This window comes from Rattus norvegicus, chromosome 15 (assembly GCF_021556685.1).
Source record: "Rattus norvegicus strain SHRSP/BbbUtx chromosome 15, alternate assembly SHRSP_T2T, whole genome shotgun sequence".
In the NCBI taxonomy this organism is placed as follows: domain Eukaryota; kingdom Metazoa; phylum Chordata; class Mammalia; order Rodentia; family Muridae; genus Rattus; species Rattus norvegicus.
In genome coordinates this window covers 49,594,964-49,618,073 of record NC_141548.1, presented here as the reverse complement: position 1 = coordinate 49,618,073, position 23,110 = coordinate 49,594,964, and the positions used below count along the sequence as shown (strand labels likewise).

Sequence of the window (23,110 nt, the reverse complement as noted above, 5' to 3'; positions counted from 1 at the left end):
GAAGATACCATGGAAAACATCGACACAACAATCAAAGATAGTATAAAATGCAAAAAGCTCCTGACCCAAAACATCCAGAAAATCCAAGACACAACGAGAAAATCAAACAAGGGTAATAGGTATAGAAGACAGTGAAGACTCCCAACTTAAAAAACCAGTGAATATCTTCAACAAAATTATAAAAGAAAACTTCCCTAACCTAAAGAAAGAGATGCCCATAAACATACAAGAAGCCTACAGAATTCTACGTAGATTGGACCAGAAAAGAAATTCCTCCCATCACATAACAGTCAAAACACCAAATGCACAAAACAAAGAAAGAATATTAATAGTAGTAAGGGGAAAATGTCAAGTAACATAGAAAGGCAAACCTAAGTCCAGTCACCTGTTTCTTTCTCTATGGCTATCTGGCTAATCTCTCCCCTCTGATTCTTTCCCTGAACTCCTATCTCTGCCCGGAAGTTCTGCCTGTCTTCTGCTTTTCTATGCACCATTCATATTTTTATTAAACTAGTAAGGAGGTGATGGAGAAGAAATTTACAAAACATTGAGACTAGTGATGCTTCATACAAAGTCACCCTTTATATAGTTCACAAGAGATCATCCCAACTTAGCTTCCTTAGATGGCAGCAATCTAAGGCAAGAAAATCCTACATGCATAAGAGAAGCTCAACATGTCCTCTGTATTACCTAGTAACAGACAAGAATGGTTGTGTTTGGTATTAATTTCTTCTGTCTGACTCTATTTCAAGTCTTGTTACCTCCATATCCAGGGACCTAGTGCATTTTATACATAGTTTTTTTAATCAGGGCCTGACTTTAGTTGATATCAAAATTATTTATTGAATTAATGTTGAATATATTTGTCAGATATTGGATAAAAGACCATTAAATTGCTCATTCAAAGGTAGCCACCATAAAATATGTGAAAATCAGATTTGTCTTCAAATTCCAAATTTTGTGATTCATAAATGATTGTATTTATTTTAAATAATCTGAAAAAGTTCATAACATGATTTCATAATAAAAGTCACAGTTTTATCCAAGATAATCCTGCAGATCAAAACTCATGGTACCAAAATTATTATTATGATATAATAAAATATTTTATAATAGTAAAGAAATGTAAGTGCTCAATTAATAAAGGCTAAAGCTGTCTTTACTCTACAAAACTCTAAAAGAAGTATTAATTAACCTTTAACCTTCTACATTTGTGACCCAGTAAAGAGTTGTGGCAGACATTAGGAAAGAATTATGCAAGGAGAGATGAGAAGGAGGGACAACATTTGGGATATAAATAAAAAATACTTACTAATAAAAAAGAAAGATGGGACAGGATGTTCACTTAACACTGTACCTTACTTGCAAAATATGGAAATGTTTACAGAGACAAAGATTTAGAAAACTAGACACACAGCCAAAGACATTGCTTTGCCCTTCTTTACCCTAGCCATTGAGTTCAGAAATATTTATCAATGAGAATTTTTCTTCCAATGCTGGTTTTTATGGCAATAAATAATTGAAGAGGAATTTTAAAATTCCAAGAATAAAGATGGATCAAACAATTGACAGGGATGTTGAGGAAAGACTGCAATGAAGGTGCTAGGCAGTGGGCATAAAAATGATACTTTCAAAAATATTAGAATCAGTAACTCAGAAGTTATTGATTTTGATTATAATGCTTCCTTTGCTTTTATATGAAGTTATTTGCTTTCAGTATATATCTGTTTAGTTTTAACATGTTCCTAAGATCCAAATAATCCAGGAAATATAGTTACAAGTATTTTTATCATCTTGAATATCAAAATATGAAATTCATTAAAAATGTTGCAAGTTTATAAATCAATATATTTTTCTTGAAAACAAACAAGCTCTTTATAAATTTTTTCTTGTTTTACTTTTGTTAATTATCCACTAAAGATTTGTCTAACAATTACCATTGTATAAGAGTTATTCATCATTGAGTGGGGCAGCTTAGAGTCAGGGTTTGAGGGTTCAACTTGGGGAGAGGTAGGTGAAATTGGCCTCTCGGTCTTCTGTGTTACTTGGAGTGAATATCTACTTCCTTATTTATAATCTGAGACAGCAATAGGAATGGCTAATATTTACTACCCACATACTACTGAATAAGCCTGGTTCTTAGCCATATATATATATATATATATATATATATATATATATGACTGCCTGTAATGACCAGTGGTTATGTCTGTAGCTATCACAAGGTTTACATGAAAATACCTCAAAGCATAAATTATTTGCAACCAAAAACCTTTCTAGTGTCAATGATTTTTGACAAGGGATATTCAATCTGTACTTTTAATTCTAACTTTATGTTTTATTAATACTTTATAGTGTTATATTTCTTACCTATTTTCTCTTCAAATATGTCACTTTCATCTGTGCCTGATTCAAGAAACCAAGGTTGCAAATAAGTCATGTTACAAGCAGAATGAAGGTGGGTCAAAGTACGGATACTGTCACGTGGAGAATGGTACCCACATGCCCTGCAAAGCCAAGTAAGCAGATGTATTGTTTAAATCTTCTCTCCACAGTCCTCACTGGGACAATGACACATTTTCTCCCACATATGTTGTTTTATTCTAGTTCAAGAGAAGGTGATAGGCTAGATAGATAGTTCAGAGGTAAGAGCACTGGCTACTATCACAGAGGACCTGAGTTCAACCCCAGCACCGACATGGAGGCTTCTAACCACCTGTCGCTATAGTTCCAGGGGTACTGAAGCCCTTTTCTGACTTTCCTTAGGCACATGGCATGCAGGTGGTACATATACATACATGCAGACAAAACAGTCATACACACACAATAAATACATTTAGGAAAACACTGAAAAGAAATTGGTGTTCTTTTGGCACTTTTGCAAGCTAGTACTTTTCATTATGAATTTCTGGATAGAAATATTTATTGACACAGAAAATAACCACTACATGATATATATATGTACATATATATAATTACATTTAAATTTATTACATTTGCATGAGACAGATTATAGCAAGGAAATGAAGTACAATTTACCCAAAGAACTCACTTTAATTTCAGTATTGATATCTTGAAAAAAGGATAAAACCCACATCAGATATACCTGAGATTTTTGTTATGATTTTTTTATTCTGCAACTTTAAGACAATCTTTAAAATTCAACTTAAATATGTTACATTATTTTTTCATTTTATTCACATATATTAGGGTGTGAGTGAAACAGTAATGGAAAAGGAAATACACAGGGTTTAGCAAAGCAATACATGGGGTGTATGTGGGAAGGTAGTAGGGCTGGTCCATCCCTCCTCTGTAGCCTGTGAGTATTGGATTAGCCTTTCTAACTGTGTTAACAACAGATAATGAGTGTAACATGATGGCCAGACATTTTGTCCCCCTTCAGACATCACCTGGTCATCTAGTAGTCATTGTCTGTGGTGGGCATTTATTCCACATTTTCTATGCCCAGCACCATCCTTGCAGTTTTGCTATGAATCATTGTCTGTTTCCTGAAAAGCACCAAGCAGAGTGTGGAAGAGCTGTGTCTTCCTGATTCAGCACTCATATTGTCTCTAACCATGAGAAATAGCACAGTCTCATTCTCTCCCTTTTAGAATACTTGTTCACAGTCTTTCTCTAATTTCACATGAAGCAGTTGACTATGGTTTGATTGGCTTGACTTTTCTTACATTTTGTGTTGGTTGTCTGAAGGCTTCTGTATGTGTTGAGCAGTTGAATCTGGATGTTTGGAGGGAGAACTCTGAGTGCCATGCTTAATTCTTTGAAATGTCAAGAGACCTTTGGCTTTGTGCAGACTGCTTTCTTGTGGAAAATTGAGGCACTTAACTTTTACAGCTTATCTGAAGGAAGTAAAATAGTGAAAAATGCATGACTGTCTAGGCACCTTTGTAAGGTCAAGGATCTTTCTTTGGAGCATCTTCTAGCTCCATCCCCAGGCACTTCTCTGTCAGTGATGGCTTCTCCAGCTTCACCCATCACATTCAGTCCTAATTTGCTTTCTGTTTCTGTGATGAAGCACTCTGACCAAAAGCAACTTTTGGAGGAAAGGATTTGAATGATTTTAACTTCCAAATTACAGTCCGTCATTGAGGGAAGCCAGAGCAGGAACTGAAGGCAGGAACTGATGCCAAGGCTCTGGGGGGTTTTGATTACTGCCTCAGTCCCCATGGTTTACTCAGCTTGTTTCTTACACAGCCCACCCAGTACTGTCTGCCTCAGGATGGTACTATCCATAGTGAAGCTAGGCCCTCCTACATCAGTAATTATGCCAGAAACTGCCAAACAGATATGTCCACAAACCAATCTGATGAAGATAGATCCTCAATTAAGGTTTTCTCTTCCTAGGTGACTCCAGTTTGAGTCAAGTTGATAAAAATAAACCAGCATACATTTCATCATCAAATCTGATGGAAAAAAATGCCCAGAAATGGGGCATGCTCCCTTATTCAAAACCACCTTCTAGAATTTAGGTTTACAATCCAGCCCTTCCCCCATTAGCAATAACTTAGCCAACTGGCAAAAATTACTTGTAAAGGGGTCTGTCTATATTTGAGAAACAACATATTTTACTAACATCTAAGGGTCTTATTAATACACTGTGCATGGGTACAACTAGAAGCTATAAGGGAGATATTATTCATTAAATAGCGAAGGTTGGTTTACATTTCTATAAAACTGAAATTCAAATCCTGGGATAAAGTTTGTAATGTGTTGTTGTTGTTGTTGTTTGTAGAGATGCCATGTGTGGGAAGTTGTTCTGTGAGGGTGGGTCAGGTGATCTGCCCTGGAAAGGACTTACAATAGCTTTCCTGACATGTAAATTATTTGATCCTGAAGACATCAATCAAGGAGTAGACATGGTGGCCAATGGAACCAAATGTGGAAATAACAAGGTAAGTCAAAATTGTGCCTTGACAGTACATTATTCCACATTTGTACCTTGATTTTAACTCAATGCTGTTTATTATGAACCTGGGATCTCAGTCCACATGCAGATGAACAAAAGAGGAACTAAAGGAGACTGAAACAATACAGACAATTGTTAACTCACACAGCAGTAAGTTCAGAGATGTAAGAACCTGCGTGCTAAACTCGCCGACACAGTGCTACCACCAAGGACCAATGCTGTCTCTCCTTGCTTCCTGCCATTTCTAGCATGCTATTGTATTCATTCATGCCCCATGCTCATTACCCAGCAATGCAGAAGCAGGAAACAAAAACCTGTCCCTTGTGCACTTTTTTTCCTTTTTTTTATATTTTTTAAGATTTATTTATTTTATGTATGGGAGTACACTGTCACTGTATTCAGATACACCAGAAGAGGGCATTTGTAATTGGATCCCATTACAGATGGTTATGAACTCCCATGTGGATGCTGGAAATTGAAAGTAGGACCTCTGTAAGAGCAGTCAGTGCTCTTAACTGTTGAGCCATCACTCCAGCTAGTGTATCTTTTCTTAACAAGAGGGTGTTTGTCCCTGAAGCATAATATGACCACCAACATGACATGAGTTTTCATTGTCAGAGTTTTATCACCCAATTGCTTGTAGCATCAACTTGTAGTATAGTAGTCAGCTGCCCTGACAAAGGACAGGGAAGTACCAAAGTTGACCTATGTTTGTTTAAACTCATTCATAGGACTAAAGAAGGCCAGAAAGCACATAGATTCTTACCCTATTAATACCCAGGTGTCAACTTCCATGCCTGTCAAACAATTCAAATTAACAACCACCATTGAACTCTACTTCAATACATTAGGTCTTTACTTGAATGTTTCCCACGTGTTTTTAACAGAGCATTTTATTCAAATGCAATCATGCAAAGGAAGCTCAAATGTAAAAAAAGAATGAGAGTAGTGCCACACTCCATACCTGTGACCATCTCCTGTCTCCCTCAGAACACCACGCTCATAATATTTTTTTGACTTTGTTTTATGCAAGTCTGCACCCATCCCTTCAATAACATTTAATAAGGACCCACCATGTCTTTAGGATCATGTTATAAAATTTCATAAATATCTGGGTAGGGCATCTTTTCTTTTTATTATTCTTTGAGATTTCAAGATGTGTATGTGTATGCTCAGATATATCTTATTTCTCCCTTCAACTCTCCCAGCATCCTCTCCACCTCTTTTTCCTAATAATTTCATTATTATTCCCACCAACCCTCGCTATCCTCCTCATCGTGCTCATAATTGCCAGGATGTAGGAACATTCACAGGAACATTAAACCTACCAGTTGTCACACACTCAAAGAAGATCAATGCTCTCATCTCCAGCAGATATAAATTGTCAAAATAGCTCCTTAATAAAGGGTAGGGCCTGGAGATCATCTATTGCCTCTGTGCAGAAATTGTGGCTGGCTTGATCTTCTGAAGGTCTTGTTTAGGCACTTGAACCTACCATACTACTTCTAGACATAAACAAAAGAAATTTATATGGTATTATAGACACCAGTGCTAATCACCACTCTATGCACAACAGCTAGGAAATGGAATCAACCTAGATGTCCATCAAGAGATGGGTGGCTAAAAAATACAGTATGTATACAAAATGGATTATTAACTGTAAAGATAAATGGAAGCACAACATTTATAGGTCACTGGAAAGAACTAAAACAAATTATCCTGAGTGAGGTGATTCAGGCTCAGAAAGGCAAAGTGTGTTAATTTCAGTGCTTCAAACCTGGTGGGTGCTCAGTGGATGACAGCTCCTCTGATAATGATAAAGAACAAAGGAGAATGCCATTTACTTCCTCCTCATGGTAGTTACTGTAGCATCACGTGTGGTTTAATTCCAGCACTTACTTCTAGATGTCAGTTACAGCTATGCTTGGTTCTATGATCAGCATTTAGCTCTATATGTGAGAAGCTGTTAGAGTAAATGAGGTACCTATCAGAAAGAAGCAAAGCTATTTTAAGGAGGGCTTTTTAAATATTTTATTATATAGTAGAAATTAGAGTTTGATTTGTCTCTTTCAAAGCATGATAGTGTTTACCTAATAAGATGTTTCAGTTTAGTCACCGAGAGATGACTACATGATTAAGACCACATGCTGCTCTTCCATAGAACTAACCTTTGGGTCCCAGCGCACATATAGCTCACAACATCATGTAACTCCATTCCCATGGGACCTCACACTTCCTTCTGGCCTTTACAGGCACCAACATATACATGCCATTCACTCAAAGACACCTGGATAAATAATAACAAATCTTAAACAAACACATCAAGACATCTGCAATGGGTACTCAAAGATATTGTGACAGCATGAGTAAGACCTGTGTAAGCTCAAGCCATTGAAAATCCCAAAAGATGGGGGTTGGGGATTTAGCTCAGTAGTAGAGCACTTGCCTAGCAAGCTCAAGGCCCTGAGTTCGGTCCCCAGCTCCGGAAAAAAAAGGAAATCCCAAAAGATGGAGAGAAGGTAAGCACAAAGCCCCATGCCTACTTGAGGTCCCATTGGAATTTAGTTGCGGCTGGCTGAAAGAGTATCAGTTTTCTCTAAAAGCATACCCCAACCACCAGAAAGTAGACCATATTCCAATGGAAAGCTACACATCCAAGAATATTCAGACAACACAAACTGGTCCTAATTTTTGTTTTGTTTTGTTTTAAAGAGACAAAGTTGAGTGGATAGGAAAAAGGCTGAATACAGGAAGAGTTAGGGGAATAAACATGATCAAAACATATTGTAGAAAGTTCTCAATAATAAAAAGTCCTTTTAAAAAAAGTGTGTTTGAAGACAGAGTTGATGAAAAATTAAGACTCAATCCCATTTAGTTGTTGACTGAGATAGAAGCTTTGGGAATGTTTCATAAAGCTCACATTTCCACATCATTTCAGGTGTGCATTAATGCAGAGTGTGTGGACATGGAGAAGACATACAAGTCAGCCAACTGCTCCTCCAAGTGCAAAGGCCACGCAGTAAGTTTGGAAAGCCAGCATCTCCAGTTTGCTGAGCCTTATGTAGTCTTAGATCTATTGTGATGAAGCAGAAACAATACCCTCAGCACTTAGTGATCACAGTTGTTATGCTTATCTGACACTCCAGAGCATGGGAGACTACCTCTGAGCACTTATTATTGGCATCCTTATGTGTCATTCATACTTCACCTTGGCAGACGAAAGCCAGCAGAGCAGGGGTCTCTTTCATGTCAAAATCAACTTCATGTGGGAGAATGGGGCCTTGAAGGGTGCACTAAGTCTCATGGTGACACTCACAGTATTTATCTTCCACTAGGTGTGTGACCATGAGCTTCAGTGTCAGTGCAAGGAAGGATGGGCCCCTCCTGACTGTGAGGATTCTGCCACAGTCTTCCGTAGGTAACACTGCATATCCTGTCTGAGAAAACTGTCTCTGCCATGCTCTTCCTATCTGTTTGTATTAGTTATTTTCCTGCTGCTGTGATTAAAAATACCCAACAAAAGTTACTCAAGACACGACAGGCTTATTTGGGGTCACAGTTTATGGGTAGCATCTATTATGGGGTAAAGTCATGGTGGCAGGGGAAGCATGAGACAGCTGATTATATTGACTCCACAATCAGAAAACAGATGAATTCTAGTGCTCACCTCTTTGCTGTTTTTATAAATATTATTTTTTTACAATTCCTTACATAGAATATATTTTGGTTATACTCTTTAACCTTCCCAAACTTTTTACCTCCTTACTCACCATTTCATACTCTCTCTCTCTCTCTCTCTCTCTCTCTCTCTCTCTCTCTCTCTCTCTGTGTGTGTGTGTGTGTGTGTGTGTGTGTGTGTGTGTGTGTGTGTGTCAAAAAACTAAAGAATAGAACAAAACAGAAAGAATACAAAACTTCACAGAAACACATGGACTTCATCTTGTGTTGACCAACTGGACAAGTGGAGTCAGTCCTGGAGTGTAATTAGCATACCCAGTGAGACTGCATTTATGAAAACTGACTTCCCTTTCCAAGTAGATGTCAATTACAAACAGCTTCTTGTGTAGGAGTGGGATATTGTGTCTACTTTCTTTTCTCCCTGCTGGGATTTTGTCTCATGAATTTATTCAGGTCTTGTGAATGCTGTCACCCTCTTGTTGAGTTCATTTGTGTCTGGATCATGGTGTCTCCCTGGAGTCATCCACTATGGCTACGGAACATGTGATATCCATCCCCAAGATCTCTTTTTGCAACATTCTAATCATATTTTAAGGATTCTTGCATTGTCAGTCTTCATACAGAAAGATATCTTCCACTCTTCATGTGTAATATGACTTTAATATACCACATTTTCTTGCTTTTGGCTTTTTTCCACTTCCATGGTAGACAATATGTTAGCCAATATTAACTCATGGGACTCCTTGAGAACATGACTTGGATTATGATGGTAACCCTGGGTTCTGTTCTCTGAGTTATTTTCTTGTATTTTGTAGTATGCTCTTCTGTTCATTCACAAGCTGCCTATAGGTTGGTTGTCCTGTTCACTCACATGGTTCCTACATTTGGGCTGTTCTATTCATTCACATGCTGCCTGCATTTCATTGGACTCACTTTCTTTGGGACATGTAATCTTTTTTTAGACCAAGAGATAAGCTGATTCAAACTGGCCAACATGGTTTTTCCTTGCATTTTGAATTGCCTGATGCTCCCACTGACACATCTTTGGGTAGAAGATAAGGCTGTAAGTAGGAGGCAGGCTTCCTTCTAGGTCATAAATGAGGGGATTTGCCAAACTGGGAACTTTGGCTCCCACTTGCCATCATGAATAATATTCCACATAGAGAAGAGAGTTCTATGAATCCTCCTCCTCCTCCTCCTCCTCCTCCTCCTCCTCCTCCTCCTCCTCCTCCTCCTCCTCCTCCTCCTCCTCCTCCTCCTCCTCCTCCAATTGAGTGCCCTCCCTTAACTCCTCTCTCTGCATGGTTCCAGGTGATAGTCTGGAGCCAGGTAAGAACAGCTTTGGTTACTTGTGTATCAAGCCCCAGTGTGTATAGGGAGAGACTCCTGGAATACTGTCCCTGTGGTTTATGAACCAATATTGTCCTATGTTCACAGGGGATAGAAATGAAGATCATAGAAATAGGCCCAAATGAACTGTTTGTCCCAAGTTCAACTGCTTTTGTAAGATTTTCAAACAAAAGAATAACATTTAATTTTAATGTTTACACTTCAACTTACTCTTTCTTTTTATCCAAATTCCTTTACTTTCTATCTTCACGGAGATTCTAAACGTCATTAGTTTTTAAAGTTATATAATATATTATACAATATATTATTATCTTCAGTTTATCATGATTGGGGTGTGGTTGCAGGGTACATTCAGAACAGACTCAACAATTTAATTAGAAAACTCTTAGATGATTCTGTCTTTTACTAAAATAACCTTGCATCTTGACTTTGCTCTCCCTGAAACATTTATTTATGTGTATTTATTAATCTATTGGAGTTCTTTATCTTTACTGAGTTGGTAAAGACTCCATACTGATTTGATACTATCCTCATTGACCCATTCCATAAAGTTCAGAAGAAATATTGACACCCAGTAGATCACCAAAAACACTCCACAAGCACAGAGAAATGGTGGGCTGGCATCAAGACTTATGACCTTAGAAAAAAGCCCCAAGTTCTACCCTTCAGTGGGTGGTGGTTACTGTTAAGTCTAAAAAAGAAATAGCATTATTAGGGCCCATTGCCACCCTTAACATACATGATGTTTATGGTAAAATTCATACCTAATAAACAATTTAGGACAATAAAATTTGCTAAGTAATGAGTAATCTTTCAGAAAGATTTCTTCACCCAACTATCTAAAATGCATTTAAAAGCATTTATTTATGTTACTAAATATTTCTATGTAGGTATGAGATACCATGTGATATTTTGGTACATTTTACATTATATAACTTTGGAGTCAGTTTAAACACATTTTCTTCTTCAAACATTTAACATTCCTTTTGCTGTTATATTTCCTGGTTTCTGTTGAAATATTTGAAATTTATTCAGGGAAGTTTGTAAAGTCATTGTACATGATTTTTTTCTAATGAATTATTTTGTGTCCACTAATTGAAAACATATATATAATTATTTTTCCAGTTACTTACAGCTTTTAAATCGATATATGATATACAAATCACCACTTTTAATCTGACTCTCATCTTGTAGTAGTCTCTGAACAGACTTGTTTCTATAAACAATGGTTGCCATGTTTTAACTTCACTACCCAGTGACTTGATAACAGACTCTGAAAGCCAAAGTAAACCTTTTAATACATGCCAAGTGAGCTATATTTTATGTGCAAAAAATCCTCATGGTACATATATACATTATCAAAAAGTACTTGAAGAATATTCATCATTTCTCTATGGTAACAGGGGCCAATAAATCCCTTTGCTAGATTTTCAGATGAACAGTGAAATTCTTTCTATATTAGCCCTAGTATGTAATATAACTGAGCTCATTTGTAGTTGACTACAACATATCCCATTATTCCCCTGACTCTCCCCACCAGCATCCTACTACCACCTGCTTCCTACCATGAAAGAAAATGTGGATTTTTCTAGTTATTTAGTTAATACCAAGAATGATTACATGGTAATCAGAGAACATATAAAACATATGGTAAAATTCATTGACAATTACCTTATGGCCTAGCATGTAATCACATGTGCAGGTGTTCTGGGTATGAACAGGAAAAGTATTAACATGTGCTTTGTACTGTGACCTTCTGTGGCTACCGATGTTCAGGTTGGTCAGTACCATTGCCTGTTTTAATCCCAACTAATAGTTTTTTTTTTGTTATACCAGTTGCTGTGTAGAATTCTTAAAAATAACCACTCTATTTGGGGGTTAGTTATATGGGTTAGCAATTAAGAGCACGTGCTGCTTTTGTGAAGGATGCTGGCTGGATTCCCAGAACTCACCTGACAGCTCACAGTCATCAGTAACTCCATTTCTAGGGGATCTGTCAAGCTCTCCTGGACTCTTCAGCGCTATATTCCCATGATGCCCATGCATACATGCATTCAAACTCTCAAACATAAATAAAATATAATAAAATAATATAAAATAAATAAACCTTTGACTGATTTTTTTATATTATAAGATGGTACTGTCAGTGACAATCTAATTAGAAACCAAGATTTTGTTTGTATACACATTTAGAATGGCTATGTAGTCTCAGTAAATTCACATGGTTATCAATGTGAACTTAATGCTGTCCATCTTTATGGCTTTTTGTCTTTCAAAGTCTACAGTTCCAAGAGACCAAGATGGCTGGTCCACAATCTTTTGTGTTTGTGTTGCTATAACATTTTCACATTTACATTCGTCCTTCCTGAGTCATCTTGAAACTTGCATATTTTGAGAAAATCATGCAGTATTAAAATCTTTGCTCTCTCATAAACCATTAGGTTTAGCTTTACTTTTCAAAGTTTAATTGGAGAACATATTACTAATATTCTGGGACACAAATCCTCATTTATATTGTGCAGTTTCTATGTATTTTGCCTCACCTAAGCTTCTTTTACTCATTTTTATTTCATTTTGTGCTATATTATAAACCAGTTGGCCATTTTAGTAACCATTATTTTATTAATTTGGAGGATGTGCAGTTTTTAATTCCTTTACTAGTTGTCCCAAAATTTTTCACTTACCTTAATTTGCTTAACTAGATTTTGTTTTTAGAGTAGTTGTGGATCCACAGCAACATTGAGTCAATGTCCAAGGGTTCTCTTATGCCCCTGCATCCCTACTGTAGAGCAGTACATTTCAGAGTCAATAAACCTTTATTGACAGCACAATTTCATCCAAAGCATAGCTCCTTTGGGTTTAACTTGTTCATTTGTGCTCTCTGCTTTTCTGTGATTCTAAACTATCCCTCCTTTCTTCCTTCTCATTTTTTGTTGTCAGTCTTGGAGATTGCACCTGGGACCTTGTGCATGCTAGGCAAGCATTTTCCCACCAAGGTACAACTGAACCTGCTTTCCCCAATCATCTTCCTCTTTGTCTGCTCTATAAATAATGTTTGTATTAATGTGGTGAGAGTCTCATACAATGCATTTTGATCATCTGTATCCATCTCTCCCAACTCCTCCCAGTTACACCTTCCCTGCCCTTCCTTCCTTCCCAACTCAATTTCCAGGCACTGTCTTCTCTTCTTCTCCCATCCAGTCCATCTTGAGCCTGTAGGTAGGGCCTGCCCTGGAATGTGCTGACCTTTGAGGTGTCACATGTTAAAGGAAACTGACTCTGTTTCCTTTGTGTTTGTCTAAATGCTTACTCCCTCATTAATGTCCACAAATAAAATTTTCCTATGTTTTAGTGATTTACTGGATTGAGGGTATTTTTTGTTTTGTAAAAGTTTCATGCTGTATGCAGATCAAGACCACCATTATTAGCAATATAAAAAGCTAGCATTTCTCTTTAATTAGTTTTATCCTAAAATACACACTTACTATCTGGCTTTTTTTCCCCAAGCCACAACTTTGTTTTCTCTGATTTGGAGTGTTTGTAAGCACTCCATTTAGGTCCTTTGTGTTCTTAAAATACTTACTATTCTAATGTTAGTCCAAATACATCCATTTATACTCCCATTCTGAAGCTAAGTTGTACCTAGCAGAAATGCCAGTTTTATTTTCCTTTGACTTCAGTGAATAATAATTTTATGGAAGTTGAAGAGAATTACATATTCAAATGCACACTATTCTCTTCTATTGAATTCTGCTTTCTGTAGTGTCTACCTCCACCTGTGTAATATGTCTTCACATGTGTAACTTTTTTTGCATTTTTCTCTTGTGACTAGATTGCTAATCTATGTACTAGGAGGAGTGGTTAATCTGTTCTTCAGATGTGTGAACTTTCTGGTCTCTGATGGTTTCAGATAAGTGTAAAACAAATGAACAGATGAGATGTCAGTGCATCCAGGTTGAATTAATTGCTTAGGCTGGTAGGTTAGGAACAAAGATGAAACAGGAACTACATCTCCATCAGCTTTTTGCTCATGGCTTAGCTCCTTATTTGTCAGTGAGAGCAATGCTATCTCAAGGCTTTAATTTCTTTCTCTTCTCATTCCAAGGCTGGATTTAAAATGTGTTTGCTTCCTGCTTTGCCATCCTCTTAGTCTATACTCTCTTTTAGACTCCGAGGCTTCACCCTCCTCCTACTGCAGCCTCCCTTCTTCTCTGCTAAGACTTCTCAGTAAGAAGACATTTAGCCCAACTTTTCTGGAAGGTGTCCTGTGGATTTCTGTTTTACTTGTTCTTTATAAACTGTAATCATCACCAACACTAATTTCATTCTTCCAATTCTGCTAGTTTTCTTGTTTCTTTGACAAAATAATTGATTGTCTTTAGGAAGGGAGGGCTTGCTTTAGCTTCCAGTTTTGAAATAATGTCCATCATGGTGGGGAATACATAGTGGGAGAAGGAGATAGTAGGTCACATGATTCCTACAGTCGGAAAGCAGAAAGAAATACAGTGTCCATAGGTATTTCTTCTCATTCCCTCTTCAGCTCAGCCTGGAAACCCAGCCCATGTTCAAGAGTTCTTCCCTCTTCCTATTCCACAGATATTGTGACAGTGAAGGTTAACCATTACATTAGTTGTGAGAAACTTTCCATGCAGACAGATTCACTTGGCAAAAGCTATATAAAATTTGTGACAAATAGAAATGTCAGGACAGGTACAAAGCATTCAATTTTATTACATGGGAGCTGGAGTTATGAGGATAACAGCAAATTTGAGAATAGCCTTAGCTATATAATCTGTATAATGCTAGCCTAGGTTACATGACTGTGTCATTACAGGGGAAAAAAGGAAAGAAGAAAGGGAGGGAAGGAAAAAAAGAGAATGGAAAAGAGGGAAGAAAGAAAAGCAAAGGGTGAGGATAGAGGAAGACAGGGAAAGAATGAATTGAGGAAAAAGGAATGGAAGAAAAGAGGCAGACTAGTGGGAGGTAAGATTCTGGGTCCTCAACAGAGTTCTTGTGCTCTTTGTTATAGGCGTCTCCATCATGGTTGGCGTGCTCTTTCCTCTGGCAGCCATATTTGTGGTGATTGCTATAGTGATCCATCATCAAAGTGCCAGAAGAAAGCAAAGGAGAGTTCAGAGGTATGCCTTCATGTGCTTTGGGGACCCTCTGATATCTGCTTCATTTGACAGTACAGTCTATGATTTAATTCTTCAGATTTTATTTTATTTCAAATATTAATAAAACCATACATATGCTTTTGGGGGGGTTGTATTCATTTTTGCCTTCTTTTATTTTGTTTTCTTGTTTGGTTGTTTGGTTGGTTTGGTTTGGAGTTTTTTGTTTGTTCGGTTGGTTTTTTTGTTTTATTGCTGCTGTTTTGTTTTGTTTGCAGAGCAGAAACTAGGCATTCCTTTTCCCAGGCAATCATTTTTTTTTATCTTTATTAACTTGAGTATTTCTTACATACATTTGGATTGTTATTCCCCTTCCCAGTTTCTGGGCCAACATCCCCCTAATCCGTCCCCTTCCCTTCTATATGGGCTTCCCCTCTCCATCCTCCCCCCATCACCACCCTCCCCCAACAATCACATTCACTAGGTGTTCAGTCTTGGCAGAACCAAGGGCTTCCCCTTCCACTGGTGCTCTTACTACGTTATTCATTGCTACCTATGAGGTTGGAGCCCAGGGTCAGTCCATGTATAGTCTTTGGGTAGTGGCTTAGTCCTGGAAACTCTGGTTGGTTGACATTGTTGTTCATATGAGGTCTCAAGCCCCTTCAAGCTCTTCCAGATCTTTCTCTGAGTCCTTCAATGTGGGTCCCGTTCTCAGTTCAGTGGTTTGCTGCTGGCGTTCGCCTATGTATTTGCTGTATTCTGGCTGTGTTTCATAGGAGAGATCTACATCCGGTTCCTGTCAGCCTGCACTTCTTTGCTTCATCAATCTTATCTAACTGGGTGGCTGTATACGTATGGGCCACATGTGGGGCAGGCTCTGGATGGGTGTTCCTTCTGCCTCTGTTCGAAACTGTACCACTCTATTCCCTCGCAGGGGTATTCTTGTTCCTCTTTTAAAGAAGGAGTGAAGCATTCACATTTTGGTCATCCTTTTTGAGTTTCATGTGTTCTGTGCATCTAGGGTAATTCAAGCATTTGGGCTAATAGTGACTTATCAATGACTGCGTACCATGTGTGTTTTTCTGTGATTGGGTTACCTCATTCAGGATGATATTTTCCAGTTCTATCCATTTGCCTATGAATTTCATAAAGTCATTGTTTTTGATAGCTGAGTAATATTCCATTGTGTAGATGTACCACATTTCCTGTATCCATTCCTCTGCTGAAGGGCATCTGGATTCTTTCCAGCTTCTGGCTATTATAAAGAAGGCTCCTATGAACATAGTGGAGCATGTGTCTTGGTTATATGTTGGGGCATCTTTTGGGTATAAGCCCAAGAGTGGTATAGCTGGGTCCTCATGTAGTTCAATGTCCAATTTTCTGAGGAACCTCCAGACTGATTTCCTGAATGGTTGTACCAGTCTGCTATCCCACCAACAATGGAGGAGTGTTCCTCTTTCTCCACATCCTTGCCAGCATTTGTTGTCACCTGCCATCTTAGCCATTCTCACTGGAGTGAGGTGAAATCTCAGGGTTGTTTTGATTTGCATTTCCCTTATGACTAAAGATGTTGAACATTTCTTTAGGTGTTTCTCAGCCATTCGGCACTCCTTAGCTTTGTTTAGCCCTGAACCCCATTTTTATTAGGGATATTTGTCTCCCTGCGGTCTACCTTCTTGAGTTCTTTGTATATTTTGCGTATAAGCCCTCTATCTGTTGGAGGATTGGTAAAGATCTTTTCCCAGTCTGTTAGTTGCCATTTTGTCCTAACAACAGTGGACTTTGGCTTACAGAAGCTTTCCTGTTTTAAGAGATCCCATTTGTTGATTCTTGATCTTAGAGCATAAGCCATTGGTGTTTTGTTCAGGAAATTTTCTCCAGTGCCCATGTGTTCGAGATGCTTCCCCACTTTTTCTTCTATTAGTTTGAGTGTATCTGCTTTTATGTGGAGGTCATTGATCCACTTGGACTTAAGCTTTGTACAGGGTGATAAGCATGGATCAATCTGCATTCTTCCACATGTTGACCTCCAGTTGAACCAGCACCATTTGCTGAAAATGCTATTTTTACCTCATTGGATGGTTTTGGCTCCTTTGTCAAAAATCAAGTGACCATAGGTGTGTGTGGCTTCATTTCTGGATCTTCAATTCTATTCCTCTGGTCTGTCTGTCTCTCTCTGTACCAATACCATTCAGTTTTTTATCACTATTGCTCTGTAATACTGTTTGAGTTCAGGGATAGTGATTCCCCCAGAAGTCCTTTTATTGTTGAGGATAGTTTTAGCCATCCTGGGTATTTTGTTATTCCAAATGAATTTGCAAATTTTTCTGTCTAACTCTCTGAAGAATTGGATTGGTATTTTGATAGGAATTGCATTGAATCTATAGATCGCTTTTGGTAAAATGGCCATTTTTACTATAGTAATCCTGCCAATCCCTGAGCATGGGAGATCTTTCCATCTTCTGAGGTCTTCTTCAATTTCAATCTTCAGAGGCTTAAAGTTCTTATCATAAAGATCTTTTATTTGCTTGGTTAAAGTCACACCGAGGTATTTTATATTATTTGGGTCTATTATGAAGGGTGTCGTTTCCCTAATTTCTTTCTCGGCTTGTTTCTCTTTTGTGTAGAGGAAGGCTACTGATTTATTTGAGTTAATTTTATACCCAGCCACTTTGCTGAAGTTGTTTATCAGCTTTAGTAGATCTCTGGTAAAACTTTTGGGATCACTTAAATATACTATCATATCATCTGCAAATAGTGATATTTTGACTTCTTCTTTTCCAATCTGTATCCCCTTGATCTCCTTTTCTTGGCTGATTGCTCTGGCTAGGACTTCAATAACTATATTAAATAAGTAGGAAGAGAGTGGGCAGCCTAGCCTAGTCCCTGATTTTAGTGGGATTGCTTCAAGTTTCTCTCCATTTAGTTTAATGTTAGCTACTGGTTTGCTGTATATGCCTTTTACTATGTTTAGGTATGGGCCTTGAATTCCTATTTTTTCCAGGACTTTTATCATGAAGGGGTGTTAAATTTAGTCAAATGCTTTCTCAGGATCTAATGAAATGATCATGTGATTTTGTTCTTTCAGTTTGTTTATATAATAGATCAGGTTGACAGTTTTCCATATATTAAACCATCCCTTCATGCCTGGGATGAAGCCTACTTGATCATGGTGGAGGATTGTTTGGATGTGCTCTTGGATTCGGTTTGCCAGAATTTTATTGAGTATTTTTGCGTCGATATTCTTAAGAGAAATTGGTCTGAAGTTCTCTTTCTTTGTTGGATCTTTGTGTGCATTACATACAAGAGTATGTGGCTTCATAGAAGGAATTCCATAGCGCTCCATCTGTTTCAATTTTGTGGAATAGTTTGGATAGTATTGGTATGAGGACTTTTATGAAGGTCTGATAGAATTCTGCACTGAACCCGTGTGGACCTGGGCTCTTTTTGGTTGGGAGACCTTTAAAGTCTGCTTCTATTTCGTTAGGAGTTATGGGGTTGTTGAAATGGTTCATCTGTTCCTGATTTAACTTCGGTACCTGGTATCTGTCTAGGAAATTGTCTATTTCCTGCAGATTTTCAAGTTTTGTTGAATATAGGCTTTTGTAGTAGGATCTGATGATTTTATGAATTTCCTCTGATTCTGTAGTTATATCTCCCTTTGCATTTCTGATTTTGGTGATTTGGACACACTTTCTGTGTCCTCTCCTTAGTCTGGTTAAGGGTTTATCTATCTTGTTGATTTTCTCAAAGAACCAATTTTTGGTTCTGTTGATTCTTTGTATGGTCCTTTTTGTTTTCTACTTGGTTGATTTCAGCTCTGAGTTTGATTATTTCATGCCTTCTATTCCTCTTGGGTGTATTTGCTTCTTTTTCTTCTAGAGCTTTTAGGTGTGCTGTCAACTTGCTGATATATGCTCTCTCCTGTTTCTTTCTGCAGGCACTCAGAGCTATTAGTGTTCCTCTTAGCACAGCTTTCATTGTGTCCCATGAGTTTGGGTATGTTGTACCTTCATTTTCATTAAGTTCTAAGAAATCTTTAATTTCTTTCTTTATTTCTTCCTTGACCGGGTTATCATTGGGTAGAGCATTGTTCAACTTCAATGTATATGTGGGCCTGTTTTATGACCAATTATATGGACAGTTTTGTAGAAAGTATCATGAGGTGGTGAGAAGAAGGTATATCCTTTTATTTTAGGATAGAATGTTCTATAAATATCTGTTTAGTCCATTTGGTTCATGACTTCTCTTAGTCTGTTTATGTCTCTGTTTAATTTCTGTTTCCATGATCTGTGCATTGATGAGAGTGGGGAGTTGAAATCTCCTATTATTATGTAAGGTGCAATGTGTGCTTTGAGCTTTAGCAAGGTTTCTTTTATGTATGTAGGTGCCCTTGTATTTGGAGCATAGATATTTAGGATTGAGAGTTCATCTTGGTGGATTTTTCCTTTGATGAATATGAAGTGTCCTTCCTTATCTTTTTTGATGACTTTTAGTTGAAAATCGATTTTATTCGATATTAGAATGGCTACTCCAGCTTGCTTCTTCAGACCATTTGCTTGGAGAGTTTTTTTCCAGCCTTCACTCTGAGGTAGTGTCTGTCTTTTTCTCTGAGGTGTGTTTCCTGTATGCAGCAGAATGCAGGGTCCTCATTGCATATCAAGTTTGTTAATCTATGTCTTCTTATTGGGGAGTTGAGACCATTGATGTTGAGAGATATTAAGGAATAGTGGTTATTGCTTCCTGTTTTATTCATATTTGGATGTGAGATTATGTTTGTGTGCTTTTCTTCTCTTTGTTTCGTTGCCAAGATGATTAGTTTCTTGCTTTTTCTAGGGTGTAGCTTGCCTCTTTATGTTGGGATTTACCATTTATTATTCTTTGTATGGTTGGATTTGTAGAAAGATATTGTGTAAATTTGGTTTTGTCATGGAGTATCTTGGTTTCTCCACCTATGTTAATTGAGAGTTTTATTGGATACAGTGACCTGAGCTGACATCTGTGCTCTCTTAGAATGTGTATGTGACATCTGTGCAAGATCTTCTGGCTTTAATAGTCTCTGGTGAGAAGTCTGGTGTGATTCTGATAGGTCTGCCTTCATATGTTACTTGACCTTTTCCCCTTACTGCTTTTAATATTCTTTCTTTGCTTTGTGCATTTGGTGTTTTGACTATTATGTGATGGGAGGAGTTTCTTTTCTGGTCCAATCTATTTGGAGTTCTGTAGGCTTCTTGTATGTTTATGGGCATCTCTTTCTTTAGGTTAGGGAAGTTTTCTTCTATGATTTTGTTGAAGATATTTACTGGTCCCTTGAGCTGGGAGTCTTCACTCTCTTCTATACCTATTATCCCTAGGTTTGATCTCATTGTGGCCTGCATTTCCTGTATGTTTAAGACAAGAAGCTTTTTCTGTTTTACATTATCTTTGACTGTTGTGTCAATGATTTCTATGGAATCTTCTGCTCCTGAGATTCTCTCTTCTATTTCTTCTCTTCTGTTGGTGATGCTCGTATCAGTGGCTCCTTGTTTCTTCCTTTGGTTTTCTATATCCAGGTTTGTTTCCTTTTGTGCTTTCTTTACTGCTTCTATTTCCTGTTGTTGTAATAATATAAATATAAAAGAAGTAGTAGTCTTTTACCCTGCTAGGTCCGTGCCACGGTGTCCCAAGATATCTGTTAGATATCTTGTTGGAAACACAACCCAGCCGCACACTTTCCTACACTCAAACCCTAACATGAAAGAACACACAACACAATAATCTTAGATCCAATTGGTAAGATATAATTGCCCACTTATACATACAAAGCCCAGTACCATCCATCCCTTGAGAACATTAAGAACAACCTGTAAATACACAGAGCAGAATCTTAACATCACCTGCCATGGCTTCTCCCCTCTCTCCAACTCCTCTTCTCCTCTCTCCCCTTAATCTCCTCCTCTTCCTTCAAACTTCTCTCCTGCCCATCCTTCCTTCTCCTCCAATGACAGGCCTCCTTCTATCCTGTACCTGCCTCACCTGTGACATCATCCTACAATTTCCATTTTTAATTCCTTTACCTGTTTGATTGTGTTTTCTTGGAATTCTTTCAGGGATTTTTGTGATAACCTATAGCCTTCTACTTGTTTATTAATGTTTTCCTGCGTTTCTCTTCATGTCTTTCTTGAAGTCCTCCAGCATCTTGATCAATTGTGATTTTAAATCTAGATCTTGCTCTTCTGGTGTGTTTGGATATTCAGTGTTTGCTTTGGTGGGAGAATTGGGCTCCGATGATGCCATGTAGTCTTGGTTTCTGTTGCTTGGGTTCCTGTGCTTGCCTCTCGCCATCAGGTTGTCTCTGGTGTTACTTTGTTCTGCTATTTCTGACAGTGGCTAGACCGACCTATAGGCCTGTGTATCAGGAGTGCTGTAGACCTGTTTTCCTGTTTTCTTTCAGACAGTTGTGGGAACAGAGTGTTCTGCTTTTGGGCGTGTAGTCTTTCCTGACTACTGGTCTTCAGCTATTCTTGTGGGACTGTGTCCTGAGTCCACCAGGCAGGTCACTTGGAGCAGAAAAGTTGGTCTCACATGTCGTCCCTTGGCTGAAGTTGCTCGTGGGGGGCTGCTTTTGAGCTCTCTGTGAGGGCGGCAAACAGGAGGGCCTGTGCCGCCTTTTCCCAGAGCCCCCGTGCACCAGCATCCCAGATGGCATTAGGTGTTTTCCTCTGGAGTCAGAAATGTTGGCAGAGTGTAGTCTCTGGCTTCCCAGGCGTGTCTTCCCCTCTGAAGGTTTAGCTCCCCCTCCCATGGGATTTGGGTGCAGAGAGCTGTTGATTGGTCCCTTCAGGTCCAGGCAGTGTCTGGACTGTGGGGGACCTGCCGCTCCAGTGCTCCTGTCTTAAGGTTCCCAGAGGCCCTATACAGTTTCCTCTTTGGCCAGGGATGTGGGCAGGAGTGGGCAGTATTTGTGGTTTCTACTGTTCTGCAGTTTCAGGAGTGCCCACCTGTCTGGGCGGTAAGCTCTGTTTCCCACAGTGTTTGGGAACAGGGAGCTGTGGGCTGGGATCAGCGAGTTTCGGGCTCCAGCTAAAAACTGGAAGTGTCCAGTCCCAGAGGAATTTTGCCTCTGTGTGTCCTGAGTCCACCAGGCAGGTTGCTTGGAGCAGAAAAAGTTGGTCTTATCTGTGGTCCTGTGGCTCAAGTTGCTCGTGGGGAGGCTGCTTTTGATTTCTACATGAAGGTGGCAACCAGGAGGGCCTGCTCTGCCTTTTCCTGGAGCCCCCATGTACCGGGGTCCCAGATGGGGTCAGGTGTTTTCCTCTGGAGTCAGAAATATGGGCAGAGTGTAGTCTCTTCTGGCTTCCCAGGCGTGTCTTCCCCCCTGAAGGTTTAGCTCTCCCTCCCATGGGATTTGGGTGCAGAGAACTGTTGATCGGTCCCTTCAGGTCTGGGCAATGTCTGGACTGCAGGGAACCTGCCACTCCAGTGCCTCTGTCTTCCGGTTCCCAGAGGCCCATACAGTTTCTTTTTGGGCCAGGGATGCAGGCAGGGGTAAGTAGTATTGGTGGTCTCTCCCACTCTGCAGTCTCAGGAGTGCCCACCTGTCCGGGCTATGAGCTCTCCCCCAGGCAATCTTTTACAGCAAGATATGCATCCTTTTCTCCCTGTGGCTATTTTTGTAATTTATGACAAGAGTTGACATTAGCTCTCATTACTATGTACTTTTGCATTTTATTATTAGCAGAGAACACATTTATTTTCTAGTAGACATCGTGCAAAAGATTCTCTATGAGTAAGCTGCAATATTCCCACTTTCTGCATGAATATGATTTATGTCTCCTAAGGGTATAGAAATCACTTTCAATGAGTGTGGGGAAAGGGAAAATGTTCATAAAGCCTGTTGTTTACCTCTAAAGTGAGAAGCAGCAGCTTCAGTGTATGGAGATCATTTCTCTTGCAAACATCATCTTAGCATAGCAAGATCTTTTTTCATCTCTTTCCAAGACTGACTTATTTTGGTGGAACTTATTCAAAAAAAATAACTCTTAGGTAAATACTTGATGAA

At 38.7% G+C, this 23,110-nt stretch overlaps 1 protein-coding gene across 27 annotated transcripts in view; it reads left to right on the top strand.

Annotated features, from left to right (window-relative positions):
• The window catches only part of Adam28 (ADAM metallopeptidase domain 28), a 124,912-nt gene that overhangs the window by 38,017 nt on the left and 63,785 nt on the right, over nt 1-23,110 (top strand). For 14 of the 27 annotated variants that reach the window (XR_015637921.1, XR_015637922.1, XR_015637920.1 and 11 more), the window contains exons 15-19: nt 2,417-2,519; nt 4,754-4,913; nt 7,866-7,946; nt 8,263-8,341; nt 14,985-15,093. Coding sequence is in view for 13 of the 27 variants with exons in the window: in XM_087585287.1 (XP_087441413.1) it covers nt 2,417-2,519; nt 4,754-4,913; nt 7,866-7,946; nt 8,263-8,341; nt 14,985-15,093 (532 nt within the window). In the remaining 14 variants the exon portion in view is untranslated. Of the gene's footprint in view, nt 1-2,416; nt 2,520-4,753; nt 4,914-7,865; nt 7,947-8,262; nt 8,346-14,984; nt 15,094-23,110 lie in introns of all 27 variants that reach the window. The other 13 variants (XR_015637928.1, XR_015637930.1, XR_015637929.1 and 10 more) reach the window with 1 other exon arrangement.